We start from the raw sequence: 17086 nt of genomic DNA on the forward strand, positions 1-17086 counted from the left end.
TCCCTGGTGGCGCAGTGGTTGAGAGTCCGCCTGCCGATGCAGGGGACACGGGTTCGTGCCCCGGTCCGGGAAGATCCCAGATGCCGCGGAGCGGCTGGGCCCGTGAGCCATGACCCTGGAGCCTGTGCTCCGGAAGAGGCCACATCACTGTTGTGGGAGAGGCCACAACAGTGAGAGGCCCGTGTACCGCAAAAATAAATAAATAAATAAAGGCTTCAATTAAGTTGTATAAAGAGAAAAGGAGAGTGAATTACCCTTATTCAATATTATTACCAAAATCCTTTAGCCATTCATCACTGTGAACTAAGTAATAAATACTGAACATGACTCCTTATTCGTAAAAGTTACCTCTTCCAATTCTCTGGCGATGGCTAGTCTGGAACAGTATATTCCGTTATGGTTGACTAGGTAAAGCTTCTCCTGACCTCATGCAGGCTTCCGGTTAACCTCCTTTTCTGGGGAACATGGACACATTTCCCTGAAAGCAGTCATTACAAATATATTAGAAGTAGAATAGAAACAATAGGCAAGAAGCCTCAGATTGTCACTGAAACTTGCTTTGGCTCTTTTCTTGGAATTGGGAAAGAGGAAAGAAAAGAGAGAACCTTCCAATTGTTGCAGTGAGTCAATACTTTTTCCTAGAGTGCAGCAGGTATCTTTTAGACCTTTGGAATCAGCTCAGACTAGGAAAATTCCCCCTTTTCTGTTTCACCCTGATTCTTCTCCCTGAAGACAGTTTGTGTCACAACATCTTGGCATAGAGACTAATCTACAGCAAGAATCGAGATGGTTCATTGTGAGTCTGTGGTCTTATTTATTGTTACTATTTTTAAACCAACCATTTATGTTGTTTGCAATCAGTTCTGTTTCAAAACAGCCACTGCCACCAGACATATTTTGGAAACCTTTGATGTCAGTGGAAATGTGTATCATAAGAAGAGCCTGGTGCAGCCCCGGTCAGTTGAAGGACAGGACATGGGGTCTTAGGAGTCTTTGCACAATCCCTGCCCTGGAGTTGAGATTTCTCAACAACTGTACCTTCGACATCTCTGCAAACAGGTTAAACCAGTTCCTACTTAATTACCCATAAATAGCTTAACTCTCAACTGCCATGTCAGACTGAAGAGGCGCATCTATACAGTGCAGTTATTTTTATTCCATATTGGTGACGCACCGTACTTAGGAATCATCATTTATCTTCAGAAGTGGTATATAACTATTAATTTACCAGAGTCCCACAACAGCCCTGGGAATTAGAAACACATTCATATACCCATCTTTCAGATGATTAGATTAAGACTAGATAAGTTATGAGAAAAAAAGCCTGGCCACTTCAGATGGAAAGTCAGGCTTGGAGCCCATTTGATATAGAGTAGTTTCAAGTCTCATAGTGGCAGTCAATACTACATTTGTTTGTTCAGGAAGGAGAATGACACTCACACATACAGCCTTCAATCATATTGCTCTTTTTTTTTTTTTAATTTTTTTGGCTGCACGGCTTGTGGGATCTTAATTCCGCGACCAGGGACCAAACATGTGTCCGCTGCAGGGGAAGCATGGACTCCTAAACCCTGGACCACCAGGGAATTCCCTATCATGTTGCTCTTTTAAAAGATTTTTGCTGGCTTGATTTGCTTTTGGCTTTCTTTGCCAAACAGGACCGTCTTGCTTCTTGTAGCTGCAGAGAAGAATATAAGCTCCAAGAGATTCCAGAGGCTAGTTTCAGTTCTTGATGTGATAGTATGTTTTGTTTTGTTTCTTTCTTTTTCCAGGTCCACCATCTGCTCCTCTAAACTTGATTTCAAATGTCAACGAGACTTCAGTGAACTTGGAATGGAGCAGTCCTCAGAACACGGGTGGCCGCCAGGATATTTCCTACAACGTCGTGTGCAAGAAATGTGGACCAGGTGACTCCAGCAAGTGCCGACCCTGCGGAAGTGGGGTCCACTACACCCCGCAGCAGAACGGACTGAAGTCCACCAAGGTCTCCATCACTGACCTCCTGGCTCATACCAACTACACGTTTGAAATCTGGGCAGTGAATGGCGTATCCAAGTATAACCCTAGCCCAGACCAATCTGTGTCCGTCACTGTGACCACCAACCAAGCAGGTAGGGATTGGCTCCACTTTACCGTCTATCTAAACATTTATGGAGAAAGAGCTTGTGTTGATATCCATGAAGGATGCTAAAGTTCTCCAGTTGAAGAAGAACTACAGGGATCTAATCATAAACCTGTGAGCTGCAGTATAATACAAAAGATACTTAGAAGGATGTTTTTTCATTCAGCAGATATTTTTTTGGATACCAACTGTGTAACATGCATTGTACTAGGTGGTGGAGATTAAATGAAGGCTAAGACAGTGTCTGGTTGAAAACAGATGACATTGGGTTGGGTCATTCCATGCTAGGCTTCTCTTGTAAGGGATGTGTCTGGGCCATTTTAATCACAAGGTCATGGTCAGATATCAGCACATTTACATATTATTTAGGAATATAAAGTTGATTTTTACCAACACAGAGTGCTATATTGGCATTTGATGTATTTTCCAACAACAGCATTAGTGGATGTAGTTTTGAGCTTGTTTTTTTATTTTAAAAATTAAAGAATAACTGACACGGGTCTTTATTGGAATCACCAGGTGGTGAGCCTGCGAATGATGAATGGTTTAATGGGTAGCTTGCTCTGTGTGGTTGACAAAATGTTCCTTCAAACACATGCTACTTTTGTAGCCACTTTCATAGTTAAATTCACACTTGACAGGTGGAGGAGGAGAGTTAATTTGCCTTGTTTCCTGCATCACTTTCCTCTTCTAATTCAGATGACTGGAAAGCATTTTCTGTTCATGGAGAGTTTCTGCTGCGGTAATGGCAGAACTGTTATCCAATCTTGAATATCAGGTATTCCAAAGTGTGAATTAGAATCTAGATTTCTAGGCTCTGCTCCTGACCCACTTACTCCCATTCTTCCCCCAAAGAAGTTTCCACACTTTCTCATGATAATTTTCCATTCTGGATTTCTACCACATGTTTCACATTGCCACCTCCGTGTTATTTATTTCTGGGGATTTAAAGGGGAGCAGGAAAAAAGGACTGTGGTTTATCCTTTTGTGAAGCTCTTAAGAACAACCCACTTCATCAGAAAAGGATCATAAATTGCCAACAGTCCTATCGCCTCTTAGTGCACTGCTCCCTTAGATGAGAGTTTCAGTAAGTGCACTCAATAGTTAAGTAAAATATATCTGTACTGATTGACTCCATAGTGAGTATTCCAGTATCCCAATCCAAAGTCATTCTTTTTCCACTTTTCCCTGAACTCTCTAGAATAAATAAAAAGTTAAGACTGAGGGAAGATTTTGCATTGGTGCTAGACTGACAGATCTTCCCAGAAGGTAGTTTAAGTCACACAGATGTGACCAGTCTTTAAAAATATGTGGTGTGAACAGATCCTCTTGTTATGTTTTTGCCTTTTATTTCTGCACTTCTAGGATGTGAACACTGTTGTGGTCATCGCTTTTATTTCTCTACAAAGGCTAGTATGATTTAGGAGGTTTTGGGGGGTTTTTTAAATTATTTTTTTAATCAATTTATTTAATTAATTAATTAATCTATTTTTGGCTGCTTTGGGTCTTCGTTGCTGCGCGTGGGCTTCTCATTGCGGTTGCTTCCCTTGTTATGGAGCACGGGCTCTAGGCGCACGGGCTTCAGTAGTTGTGGCACACGGGCTCAGCAGTTGTGGCTCATGGCTGTAGAGCGCAGGCTCAGTAGTTGTGGTGCACAGGCTCAGTTGCTCCGCGGCATGTGGGATCTTCCCGGAACAGGGCTTGAACCTGTGTCCCCTGTATTGGCAGGCAGATTCCTAATCACTGCGCCACCAGGGAAGCCCAATTTAGGAGGTTTTGATAGCATCACAAGGACTCTGTGAATGCCAGCTTTTTATTAGTTGTCTTTTGGAAGAAGGCAGGAAATATTGCACATAGGTCCTGGGAAACCTAGGATGTTGAGTTACAGGGAGCCAAGAAGGTGCAGAGTGGTCTTTGCACCCCTAGAGAATCTGGTTTATGATTCAATCAATATTCTTATGTTCAGCCCCCCTGTATTCTTCCGGCTATCTTCCAGTACATCACTACTTTGTGTTCTTAATGGAATTAAAACTAGGAATGGACCTTTGAAGCCTCAGCTGTACAAGGTGAAGTCATTCTCTTTGGCAGAGGGTAGCCTCTGGGAGATGTGCTGAGGACAGGCTTGGCTCCCACAGATTTTGTGGGGAGACTTCTCTGACTCTGTATATTTAAAGATGTAAGCCCCAAGGGACTATGTCAACCCCTACCAAGCCAGAAGGCACAAAGAACACAAGGAAGACAGGCCAGAAATCCTCCAGAAGAAGAAAATGTGCAAAAACATTATGCCTGGGAAGGAAACAAAGTCAAAGTTTTATTTAAAAAGTAGGTGTAATTCTTCTAGATCTAGAGAAATGGTGGACAGGGAATTCCTCTGACACAATGAGGTTTTCTCTGACACGACGAGCAGTCCTGCCAGGAGGTTTGCTGAATAGGACAAAATTCCAGCTCCTTATTTTAATTTTCGTAAAGGGTAATGCTGGGAAGCTGTTCAAAATTAAAAATAAATCTTTCAATAAGGAGACCTCCTATGTGGCCAGCCAGAAGGCCCCTGCTTAGCAGAGAGTCGTGTGTGTGCACAGTGCCGTCTCATTATCCCACAGCGACTTGGAGTTCACTAATTCAAAATCATCGGGATGGTTTATCTTTGACTAACAAACCTTTTCTTCATAGTAGTGCAGATTAATAATGTAGGCCAAAATTCTGGATGAATGTAGCAACCATAAACTCTATCAAAGTTCCCCTATACATATTTACGTACACACAATTATATTCTAATTGCTGTTGTTCTGATCATTTCATTAAATTAAATTCCTTAGGGACCTCTATAGGCAATGATGTCTCACTCTATAAGGAATACATAGAATAAATGAATGTTAGCTTTAAGCACCTGGAGGCCACCAAGTTTCATGGCTCTGCATTTTTGCTCTGTTTTCACAGGGTCCTTTCTCTCACCGGTGGTAACATATTTAAAAACAAACACAAAACGTAGAATTCCTGGTTTTATCATCACCACCTCTGAGACCGTCACAGTTGAACAGCACCGTGAAGGTGAAACACACCTAAGCTCGTATCAGAGCCAGCACTTGAACTTGGGGAGAATCCTGCCCCCAAAAGGAGAAAGTTGCTTTCTTTTAAAATTATGAGATACTTAATAGCATTCCTGTAGTCAGCTTGGCATCTCCCCATTTGTGAGACCAGACTCTGAGTATCTGAGCCTGGAGATGGGGGTCTTAACTGGGCTTTGATCATGCAGTTGTGGGATGTGGTGTGAATGGGCCAGTGTTCTCACGTGGTTATTTAAACCATTCTAACCTCAATCTTACAGTTGGTGTCTTAAGGAGCTAGTAACACCCTTTTCCTCCCCTCCTGAGTTCAAACCCAACTGACGCAGAAGACAAGACAAAGCTAACTCAGAGTGCCAACTTTATTGCCGAACAGCTGATGAAAGGATGTGAGCTTTGTATCTATAGCCAAAAGGGCTGGATATGGTGACGCGGCCCCAGTGTCACCCAGGGACAGTGTAACCCAGCTGGCTGACTGCAGGCTCCTTCCCAGGACAGAGCCTGCTCTGCTCAGGTCACCCGAATGTCTACGACTTCTCCCAGATCCTCTTCCTAAGCCTCCACCCGCACCCCAGGCCAAGAGCATGAAGTAGAGGCGAGGAGAAGGCAAGGATGGGGAGGCTTCAGCAGAAGTAGCCCCAGAGGAAAACATCGGACAAGGAAAATGGATGTTCTCCCTACACTTACTTTCCTCCATTGCAGTCCAACCGGAACAAAATGAGAATCCCTGGAAAACTCTTTCTCCTTCCTCCACCTTCCATCTTTTGTTTTGGAAGAGGTGGTGTTTGTTCCGTCTTTTGTTTAGGAAGAGATGGTTTTGATGCTTATGAAAAATGAATAAGCAGACCGCTGGGTGATTTGTTTTCTAGGTGACTTTCCTTCAGTTTACTTTTACTTAAGTGGACCATCTCAAGGAAATGAATGCAGGATGTGTGTCTAGGAGAGAGAAATGCTGTATAAATGAAACAACGTTTTCCTGACCAAGCAACAAAACTGTGACTTTTTGCTAAAAATGCTGTGATGGCAGCCGGCAGTAGACCTTAATATCACCGAACCAGTTTTCACTCTGCACCCCCTAAACCTCCCCCAACACCTGTCTCCCAGCTCTGGGGCTGGACCGAACTCTAGGTTCTTTTGTTTGTTTTAAATCGTGATGAACCCCTATGGCTGATATTCTCTACTTACCCCAAGGTGCACCCAGGACAACTATAACATTTTGACTTTTACTTTGCATATGGTGCTGTTCTAGATGCTTTACAATGAAATATGTCTGATCGTCTCTCTTTAGCACGGATGTCATGTCCTAGTGACAAAATATCTTTAACACGCTGGGTTTGGGCAAGTTCAGATATTCAGTGGGTTACATAATTATTTGAACCTAGCTAATCTCTAAGATCTTTTCCAATTTTAAAATTCTGTGATTCCAGAAATATACCCATGAGCAATGAAGTATGGGCTTGAAGGAGGGTTTCATTTCCATATGTTGTTCAGAAACTGGCTCTTAAGGCAATTCCAAGAGTGGGAAAACCTTCCAAAAATGCTTCAGCAGAATTATCAGAATGCATCTGAATCCTGCCTCTCCTCCATCCTTTTCAAGCTGTTCTTCTAGGCTAGGTGTTCCACACCCCTCCCCAAACATTAGGCCACGTTGGGTGACATTTTTTAGTTGTCAAAACTAGGAGGATGAAAAAAAAAAAAAAAAAAACCTAGGAGGATGGGGAGTGCTATTGCATCTACTGGGTCAAGTCTAGGGATGCTCCTAAACGTCCTAGAACGCACAGGACGGCCCCCTGACAAAGTATCTGGTCTGAAAAGTCCATAGTGCCAAGATGGAGAAACTCTGCTCTAGTGCCATGCTTGAAAACCAGATTTTATGACTTCATAGCAATGCCCACCTTCTCAGAGTTCCATCCCCCAACCTGTCTTTGTTTGGTTCCATCGCTCCATGCTGGGAACACAGGGCTCACAGCACTATTCTCAGAGGATAGACAGTTATAAAAGGCCCTCTGGGGCCTCTTGTGAAGAATCCTAGTTGCTTTGTCATCAGATGAATTGGTGCTGCTTGTCAGACTGGCCTTGTTCCCTAGGATGGACCGTTAAGAAAACTGCAAGAAAAAAAGAAAAGAAAAGAAAACTGCAAGAAAATACCGCATTGACGATAAAGTGGCAGGAACCTCATTGTAATGCCACTGCACAGCACAGATATTCAATACCCGTCTGTTGATTAACACATTTATTTACAGTAAAAACAGTCAGTGAATGTTCTTTGTCAAGTAGTGATAAAGTTAATAAAACCAAAATAATGAGAAGAGAAAAGAAAATAACTAAGTACAAGAGGTATTCTGTCTTTTATTACTCAACTGGTAAGTTCCCATTCTCTCTTTCTTGGCTGTCTTTTAATTAGACATATTATGTTATTTGAGTGGGATAATGGGGAACGGTGGGAATTCTCATCCCCACTGGGTATAATTGCTACTTGTCTTCTAGATGGTAAGAGGACAGCTTCAAGGAGATGTTGGAAGAAAAGGAAACATCTTAGAGCAATTGTGTTAAGCAGTGCGCTCCAGGCATGGTAGAGTGGGGCAGGTTTGGTGGAGTCTGAAGCGTAGATAATTTTTGTGTGATTTCAGGAAAAGACCTACAAATCTACACATATCAGATGAAGAATCAAGCTTTGGAAAGGGCCCAGGCAAGCTTCCTTAGCTTCAATATATAAAATCCTGCCTCTTAGTTTTATGGGACTATTGTGTAATTATGCCTAAAAGTGCAAAGACACAAGAAGAAAGTAGAGATTGCAAGAAGTCCAGGTTGGCTTAATAGGAAAGGTGATGTAGTGCAAGGGTCATACTGGAGTGGTTCTGGCCTATAGCTGGTGGGGAGGGACAGCGCTGGATGGACCTCAAGTGTGGTTTGAGATCAAATTTACAAGCAGAAAGCACAAGCAGAATGGTAACAGGTTGCTAAACCCAAATGAGATGTGAAGGATCTGGATTTCCTATAAGCTTAAACAGGAAGGAGCAGATCGAGGAAATATCTGTTGATATCTTTTGAGGGACAAATATCTGGCTTCTGTTAGTGCTTTAGAGCAGGGGTTGGCAAACCAGAGCCCAAATCCTGATCCCCCGCTTTGAAACCCCCTAAGAATGTTTTTTTCTATTTCTAAAGGGCTGAAAATAATCAAAAAATAATATTTTGTGAGATTTGGAAATTAAATGTCAGTGTCTGTAAAGAAGTTTTATTGGAACAAAGGCCCACTTATCTGTGTGTATGTGTTGCCTAAGACTGCTTTCCCAGAACCACAGCAGAGTGGAGTTCCTTTGGCAGAGTTGCCTGCACAGCAGACATATTCACCATCTAGATTTCTCCAGAAAAAGTTTGCCATTCCCTGCTCTGGAGTACCAAATCAAAAGAGGATGACACTGCAGCATGCAACTCTGCATTTGTAAAGCAAAAGCAGGCATAGACAATATGTAAATGGGCGTGGCTGTGTCCCAATAAAACGTTACTTACAAAATCAGGCCCTGGGCCAGAGCCAGTCCTTGAGCTGGGAGGTAACTGGCTTTAGGGTCCATGTTCTTAACCATTACCCACATCACATCAACCTATTTAATCCTCACAAGTTTATAGTGAAGATCAAATGTGAAATCACATGCCCAGCTTCTAGCAGGTATCCAATTAACATTGCCTTAAAAAAAGTTTAAACTCAGTATTTGGAAATCTTACTTCAAATTGTTACCCCTCTAGTTGGAAGGTACCAAAGAGAAGAGGTTGAAATGCTGGTGTCATTTGTCAGAAACTACTCCGGCAAAGGATGGCATGGATTGACATTTAGGTTCATCTCACATTGGAAACAATTTTGGTATTTAGCAAGACAGCTTCTTTCTAGAGGTTTTGACTCTATGAACAAGATTTCACAAAAATAATTAGGATTTCAAACAGGCCTTGACTTTCTTGTACCACAGATCTTTTCCCAATGACATCAGGTTTTTTTTTTTTTTAACGTCTTTATTGGAGTATAATTGCTTTACAATGACGTGTTAGTTTCTGCTGTATAACACTCAGGTTTAAATATAGAATGTGGCACATGCTGGAGGGACTGTTCTGAGGGGGCAGTGTTCCGGTTCTCTTGAAAACATGCATTCTTAGCACTGCTGTATGGTTCCTAGATACTGGCAGCATTTTTTAAAATAATCATCTGTGCTGCTTTTTAAGGTTGCTTCCTCACTGAGATGATGTCTCGTTTGCCTTTGATCTCAAAAAAGTGATGCTTTTTTTTTCTTACTCCTAAGAAATGTAAAGGAAAAACACATGATGAAACTAGTGAAGTCTTTAAGTCAGAAATCTTTCTAAAGACACATTTTAAAATTCTTCAAACAAATTGTAAGCAATTCCATTGAGAAATTTTGCTGAAAAGTTGTTTGTACATCCTCAACGGTTGGTATGCAATCGTTAGGACCTCTAAGGTGGAAGCTGGTTGGAGAGTCCTTTCTGTGCCGGGGTCATTATAGACCTAAACAAGCACACAGTGGGCTTCAGAGAAGCCAGGCTGTGGTTTTCTCATTAACAGCTCTGATCCAGCCATGGGCTCCTGGTTTAATTTCGTAATGCCTAGGAAATATACATTTTAAAAATATGCAGTACAATTTTTTTTTTTAAAGAGAACCGTCTCTTTTTTTTTTTTTTAACATCTTTATTGGAGTATAATTGCTTTACAATGGTATGTTAGTTTCAGCTTCACAACAAAATGAATCAGTTATATATATACATATATTCCCATATCTCTTCCCGCTTACGTCTCCCTCCCTCCCACCCTGCCTATCCCACCCCTCCGGGCGGTCACAAAGCACCGAGCTGATCTCCCTGTGCTATGCGGCTGCTTCCCACTAGCTAACTACCTTACTTTTGTTAGTGTATATATGTCCATGCCTCTTTATCGCTTTGTCACCGTTTACCCTTCCCCCTCCCCATAGCCTCAAGTCCATTCTCTAGTAAGTCTGTGTCTTTATTCCTGTTTCACCCCTAGGTTTTTCATGACATTTTTTTTTTAAATTCCATATATATGTGTTAGCATACGGTATTTGTCTCTCTCTTTCTGACTTACTTCACTCTGTATGACAGACTCTAGGTCTATCCACCTCATTACAAATAGCTCAATTTCGTCTCTTTTTATGGCTGAGTAATATTCCATTGTATATATGTGCCACATCTTCTTTATCCATTCATCCGATGATGGACACTTAGGTTGTTTCCATCTCCGGGCTATTGTAAATAGAGCTGCAATGAACATTTTGGTACATGACTCTTTTTGAATTATGGTTTTCTCAGGGTATATGCCCAGTAGTGGGATTGCTGGGTCATATGGTAGTTCTATTTGTAGCTTTTTAAGGAACCTCCATACTGTTCTCCACAGTGGCTGTATCAATTTACATTCCCAACAACAGTGTAAGAGGGTTCCCTTTTCTCCACACCCTCTCCAGCATTTATTGTTTCTAGATTTTTTGATGATGGCCATTCTGACTGGTGTGAGATGATATCTCATTGTAGTTTTGATTTGCATTTCTCTAATGATTAGTGATGTTGAGCATCCTTTCATGTGTTTGTTGGCACTCTGTATATCTTCTTTGGAGAAATGTCTATTTAGGTCTTCTGCCCATTTTTGGATTGGGTTGTTTGTTTTTTTGTTATTAAGCTGCATGAGCTGCTTATAAATTTTGGAGATTAATCCTTTGTCCGTTGCTTCATTTGCAAATATTTTCTCCCATTCTGAGGGTTGTCTTTTGGTCTTCTTTATGGTTTCCTTTGCTGTGCAAAAGCTTTTAAGTTTCATTAGGTCCCATTTGTTTACTTTTGTTTTTATTTCCATTTCTCTAGGAGGTGGGTCAAAAAGGACCTTGCTGTGATTTATGTCATAGAGTGTTCTGCCTATGTTTTCCTCTAAGAGTTTGATAGTTTCTGGCCTTACATTTAGGTCTTTAATCCATTTTGAGCTTATTTTTGTGTATGGTGTTAGGGAGTGATCTAATCTCATACTTTTACATGTAGCTGTCCAGTTTTCCCAGCACCACTTATTGAATAGGCTGTCCTTTCTCCACTGTACATTTCTGCCTCCTTTGTCAAAGATAAGGTGACCATATGTGCGTGGGTTTATCTCTGCGCTTTCTATCCTGTTCCATTGATCTATCTTTCTGTTTTTGTGCCAGTACCATACCGTCTTGATAACTGTAGCTTTGTAGTATAGTTTGAAGTCTGGGAGCCTGATTCCTCCAGTTCCTTCTTTCGTTCTCAAGATTGCTTTGGCTATTCGGGGTCTTTTGTGTTTCCATACAAATTGTGAAATTTTTTGTTCTAGTTCTGTGAAAAATGCCAGTGGTAGTTTGATAGGGATTGCATTGAATCTATAGATTGCTTTGGGTAGTAGAGTCATTTTCACAATGTTGATTCTTCCAATCCAAGAACATGGTATATCTCTCCATCTATTTGTATCATCTTTAATTTCTTTCATCAGTGTCTTATAATTTTCTGCATACAGATCTTTTGTCTCCTTAGGTAGGTTTATTCCTAGATATTTTATTCTTTTTGTTGCAATGGTAAATGGGAGTGTTTTCTTGATTTCACTTTCAGATTTTTCATCATTAGTATATAGGAATGCCAGAGGTTTCTGTGCATTAGTTTTGTATCCTGCCACTTTACCAAATTCATTGATTAGCTCTAGTAGTTTTCTGGTAGCATCTTTAGGGTTCTCTATGTATAGGATCATGTCATCTGCAAACAGTGATAGCTTTACTTCTTCTTTTCCGATTTGGATTCCTTTTATTTCCTTTTCTTCTCTGATTGCTGTGGCTAAAACTTCCAAAACTATGTTGAATAAGAGTGGTGAGAGTGGGCAACCTTGTCTTGTTCCTGATCTTAGTGGAAATGCTTTCGAGAACCGTCTCGATTCTAACTTTATACATAAAATAATTTCATGCCTGTGGAATCTTGTTGCCACCCCGATAATTATGACGCATGCTCACTAATTATGATCACGATGAAGAATAAAATAAACCGGTAGATAGACAACGGTACAGCTTCTTGTGCGTGGCACCAGGGTCCAAGAATTTGTATTCAGGGTGGGTGCCACAAGTCCTGGTGGGGAAAAAAAATAAAAAGCCTTCCAAAAGAACCTACTAAATTATCCAGCTTCAAGGTTGACTGAACAGCACGGACAAATAGTATGTCTGTAGAGCCTAGTGGTAATTACTGCATATACGTAAAAAGTGGGTTGCATTTTTAAAGAGGTGAATATTTCACGCTAAGAAAATGAAAGTTTTATTTACACACCCAGAACTGAGAGCGCTATCCTTCCTGATTCTTTTCCCTTCACTCCTACATAAGTATACACACATGTTCATTTGTGAGAAGGGAAATCAGTTCACCAGCATTCACCCTAAACGCTTGACAGTCTTAATGCTGATTTGCTTTTCATTCCTTAGTGTTATGCTTGTTCCTTCGGACACCACGGCCAACTTTTACACCCTACGGAGAAGCCATCGAGAGATCTGAAAAATAAGTACTCTACTGAGATGAGAAATGAATAGCGCAGGGCTAGCAAAGGTTCTGGATGAGCTTCTAAATTGTCTAGTTGTCACTCCAGCTGGCTGAATGAACGGCTGTCTCCTCAGAGGAGCCAGAAGAGACTCTATAGGGTCCAGTTTGCAACTAAACATCAACAAAAAGATCCAGAGAGGCTTCTATCAAAGCTTCACTCACCCCATACTGATGTCTTTAAAGAGTTTTTTTCTTTAAACACGGGGAAAACCGAGAGCCGTGCTGCAGGATTAATCCTGCGTTGAGAGATCTTAAATCTGCAGAGACTATTAAAACACCTGTCCCTGCTGTACAGAGCCTTCTCTGAAACTCTGTCCATGTGCTGTTTTCATGCTGGTATACAGCAAGAGAGCATTTTCTGTGTTTCCTTCAGGTAGACTCGTGAGGATTTCTTTTAGGTTTTACACTTTAAATCTGTCAAGATAAAAAAAAAAAAATCTGTCAAGATAGGCATACCTTACGTAGCTATTTCTATGAGTATTAAAAATATATTTTTAATGGATCGTCCCCCTCTGTCTACCTTTCACCCCCAAGACACACACAGGCGGGCGCACACACACAGGCGGGTGCACACACACAGGCGGGTGCACACACACGCGCGCACGCACACACACAAATGTTTTCCTCCTTGGCTTGCGCCAGAAGAATTGAAAAGTTTCCATTGGTTGCCCCAAAACTGCAGTAACAGAAACAGAGAGATGGTGCCACACATCACTTGCCTCGTGAATACCGTGGCTTTCATTGGGAAAGGTCACTAATGATTTTGGTCGCACATGTGAAGATTGGTACCCCAGAGTGCTGGAATCTAGCTGAACAGTCAGTCGAATGGCTGCCAATATAGACCCATAGCTGAAGAAACAGCTCTGACATGAAATTCCTTCTTTCCCTGTTCTGATAGATTGGTCAGCCCACCCACGAGGAGCTCTGCTGTGGCTCTCCTGTGCTTTATGACAAAGCACAAGAGCTACTCTCTAAAACATAATCTATCTAAAATATCTTACGGGGAAAATGGTAGGGATTTGCCACCCTTCTTGGAAGGGAAGGAGAGAGGAAGAACAAGAGGAAGGGTGGGCCACTCCTTTTTGCCTGGCATCTTCTAAAGGATAATCTATGTATATGAATTTCTCAGGCAGTTTGGTCAAAAAGCCTCTTTGATGAAAGCTGGGGGGTAGCTGAATTTGAAAGTTTCTTATCTGGGAACCTTTTGCCGGTGGTGTGTGCAAACAAACACAACCTCAGTGCATAGCTTCAGCTTCGCAGCGGGTGCTAAATAGGGACCCGCCTCCAGCAAGTTTGCTGTGTGTAACAGGCTTGGATAAGACCCATCCATTAAAACAAGCACTGAAAGGGGCAAGCTCACAGTGGCTCCCTGGAGAGTTGGTGTTGTCTAGGTAAGGTACTGCAAGCTGTAAGTCTGCCTCCTGAATCCCACCCCCCCTTTTCTAAAAAAAACACACACACACATAATAAGTGTGTATTTTGAGCATAATAGCGTGAAGGTGGATGAGAGCACAGTTTCCTCCATGTCCCTTTATCAAAGCCAGGGCAAACATATAAACAGGCCAGGGATTTTGAATATGCAACTAGCTGAAAGCTTAATCAAGTGTTCCTTCCCCTCTCCAAGATAATCAAGGACTTTTTTTTAATATATATGAAAGTTTCAGGTTATCCTAAGCGTTGCTGGCGGAGCCCTTACTTGCATTGAAACCCACTGAATTCGATCCCGATTCTACAGGGCTTCAGGAGAGCAAGGTTTTAGGAAACTTTCTAAGAGGATGCTTTTGGAGGCTTGGGAGTTCTTGTTGCTAACGTCAGCGGTCCCCAACCTTTTTTGGCACCAGGGACCGGTTTCGTGGAAGACAATTTTTCCACAGGGGATTGCGGGGGAGGGATGATTCAGGAGGTAATGTGAGCGGTGAGGGGAAGCAGCAGATGAAGCTTCGCTTGCTAGCCCGCCACCCACCTCCTGTTGTGTGGCCCAGTTCCTAACAGGCCGCGGACCTGTAGCGGGGACCAGACCCTGGGGTTGGGGACCCCCTGGCTAACATCATCTCATTTTCCCCATTTAAAATAGGGGTAGGATTGCCATTACAGTATGTAATCAGGACACTTCTTGCTTTGTTTTCCATTGAAAGCAAGAAGTACAAATACAGCAGAATCTTGCCATACGAACATTGAGTGTCTTTATAACCAGAACAGTGGTCATGGTTTTTAAAAAGCATAAGTTATCTTTACAGCCCTCCTTGTATACATCAGTGCTGATTAGTCAACTCATTAAGGTGTGGCTCTAAGAGGCTGGTAATATATTTAAGGAATCTTGATATAATGTAAAAGTGTATTGTTTGGGGAGATAGATAGATGGGAAGCATCTCACTGTTAACTCTTCAAGGGTATAACCTTAACTGTATGAGTTCTTTGGACGATGGCTTTCACTCTTTCTCTTTTCTTCCTTCCTTCCTATTTTAGAACACACACGAAATAACATTCATAAAACTGCTCATAGTATAATGGAGCCCTGCTCCAACATCTTTCTTAGAGACCACGCTGTGGGACTATTTCTGGGTGAAATGAGGTCCTTCCGATACTTACAGATTGATTCCTGGTTGGAGCTAGCAATACTGAATTTTACCCTTCAGCAAGTTGTGTTAGAAAGGCCCCAGTGAGATGCTGTGAACCTCCTAGTTTTAAAAATAATCAGGTCCTAAAACAGTTATAACTTTCCTAATGCTTTCTTTGTTATTCTTCATGACTACAAAAGTCATCTTGGATTCTCAAGCACAGACCCAGTTGGAGACACCTATTGGCCTTAATAACATTTTAAAACTTCACATCTCGGTTGTTCTCAGCCTCGGTCTTACAATGCCTATAGGAGTTTAAACTCTGGCCCGTACGGTTTAGTTTCTAGCTGATACTCCCAAATTAAAAAAATATATGAATTCTTTTTTTTTTTAATATGAATTCTTTGGTTGGCAGTTCCCAAGCTTAAAATTCCTTCTCATAAATGATGCTCTTTTTTTTTTAACCTCTATCATAGCTTTCAAAAGAATTGCCAAAAAGATAGTTTCAGATAGGAGGGCTGCAAGAATACCATTTCATTGCTACATTTTTGAGAGCGTAGCATGTGGTGACTGTTTATATATGAATGCTGGTTGTAATTTAACCCCAAGGTCTCTGTATTTCTACCCTTCCCTTACCGGTCACTTCTTTGTGCTTGTCTATATAGCCAGCAAGAAACTGAACGAGAAAGGTTTGGCTACAAATAAAACAAAGGCTTCCTTAGGTAGTATTAAACCCCAGTTCCTCAGCATGCTATATGGTTGGTGGATATTGTCCCCTGAGTATGATTCTCTGTGTTCAGAACTTTCCCAGACTTCCATATAGTGAAACCAAACTGAGAATAAAATGGAGAGCCTCAGTACTTCACCTGATTGGTCTACTTCCTGTTTCTCTCTCTGTCTCTCTTTCTACTTGTGACCTTCTACTTCACCATCCATGGCCATCACTTCTCAGTATTTAGCCATTGTTCTTTCAGCCAAGCAGCATTTGGACTTGGAAAAGTTCCGAGTAGCATACAACACATAGATTTGCAACCAGAATTGTGTTGGCATGTTTCCTCTGCCTACCTCATCCTGTCAGGGATCATCTGTAGCCTATAATTTCATGCTCCACTTTATTCTTTGTCAGGTATTTTTCATCTCTGTTTTTTTCTCTTTTCTGCCTATGTGTTTCAAAATGCAATAACAGAAAGAAAGATGAGTTACTAAAAAGTAATTTCAAAGATAAAAATAACAATGGCTGGTGAAAAACGCTTACCATTTATGGAGCTTATATACTCAATTTAGGGTCACCATGACTTTATTTTTGAGCAGCTCATGAGGTCTTTTAAAATAACCATTTGGAAGAATAGGTATCCTGTTCCAACTGTATATGTGATGGGGAATTGGATGGCTCAGGAAATGACTAATGGGACTCTGGACCTTTCTGTCTTTAAGTCATCTTCTTGTATCTGAACTGCATCATAAGTGGTCCAAGGCCTGACCATCTGGCAGCCACTGAATGGCTATGGTAATGGAATTGGTCTCAGTCCAGGTCTTAGTCGACAGGTGTTCACATCATAAGTGACACTAATTGACTTCCTATCTTTCAACTTGGAAGACAGTGGACTGTCACTGAGACAGTGATGGGGAAGGAGTTATTCATGACATATTCAGGCTCCATTGAAAGCCAAGGAATTCGGTACCTTGAGCTGGCACCAGCCTGGCACCTTGCAGATACTGTACTTGTCTCTTACGGGTTCCATTAACCTCAGAAATAA

The 17086-nt window shown here is 41.6% G+C and overlaps 1 protein-coding gene across 1 annotated transcript in view; it reads left to right on the plus strand.

Annotated features, from left to right (window-relative positions):
• Positions 1 to 17086, plus strand: part of EPHA4 (EPH receptor A4) — a 146479-nt gene that overhangs the window by 79021 nt on the left and 50372 nt on the right. Inside the window, exon 5 of the mRNA XM_060151999.1 lies at positions 1773 to 2111. Coding sequence (XP_060007982.1) covers positions 1773 to 2111 — 339 coding nt within the window. The remainder of the gene's footprint in view (positions 1 to 1772; positions 2112 to 17086) is intronic.

The sequence above is a fragment of the Lagenorhynchus albirostris genome, chromosome 6 (assembly GCF_949774975.1).
Source record: "Lagenorhynchus albirostris chromosome 6, mLagAlb1.1, whole genome shotgun sequence".
Lineage (NCBI taxonomy): Eukaryota > Metazoa > Chordata > Mammalia > Artiodactyla > Delphinidae > Lagenorhynchus > Lagenorhynchus albirostris.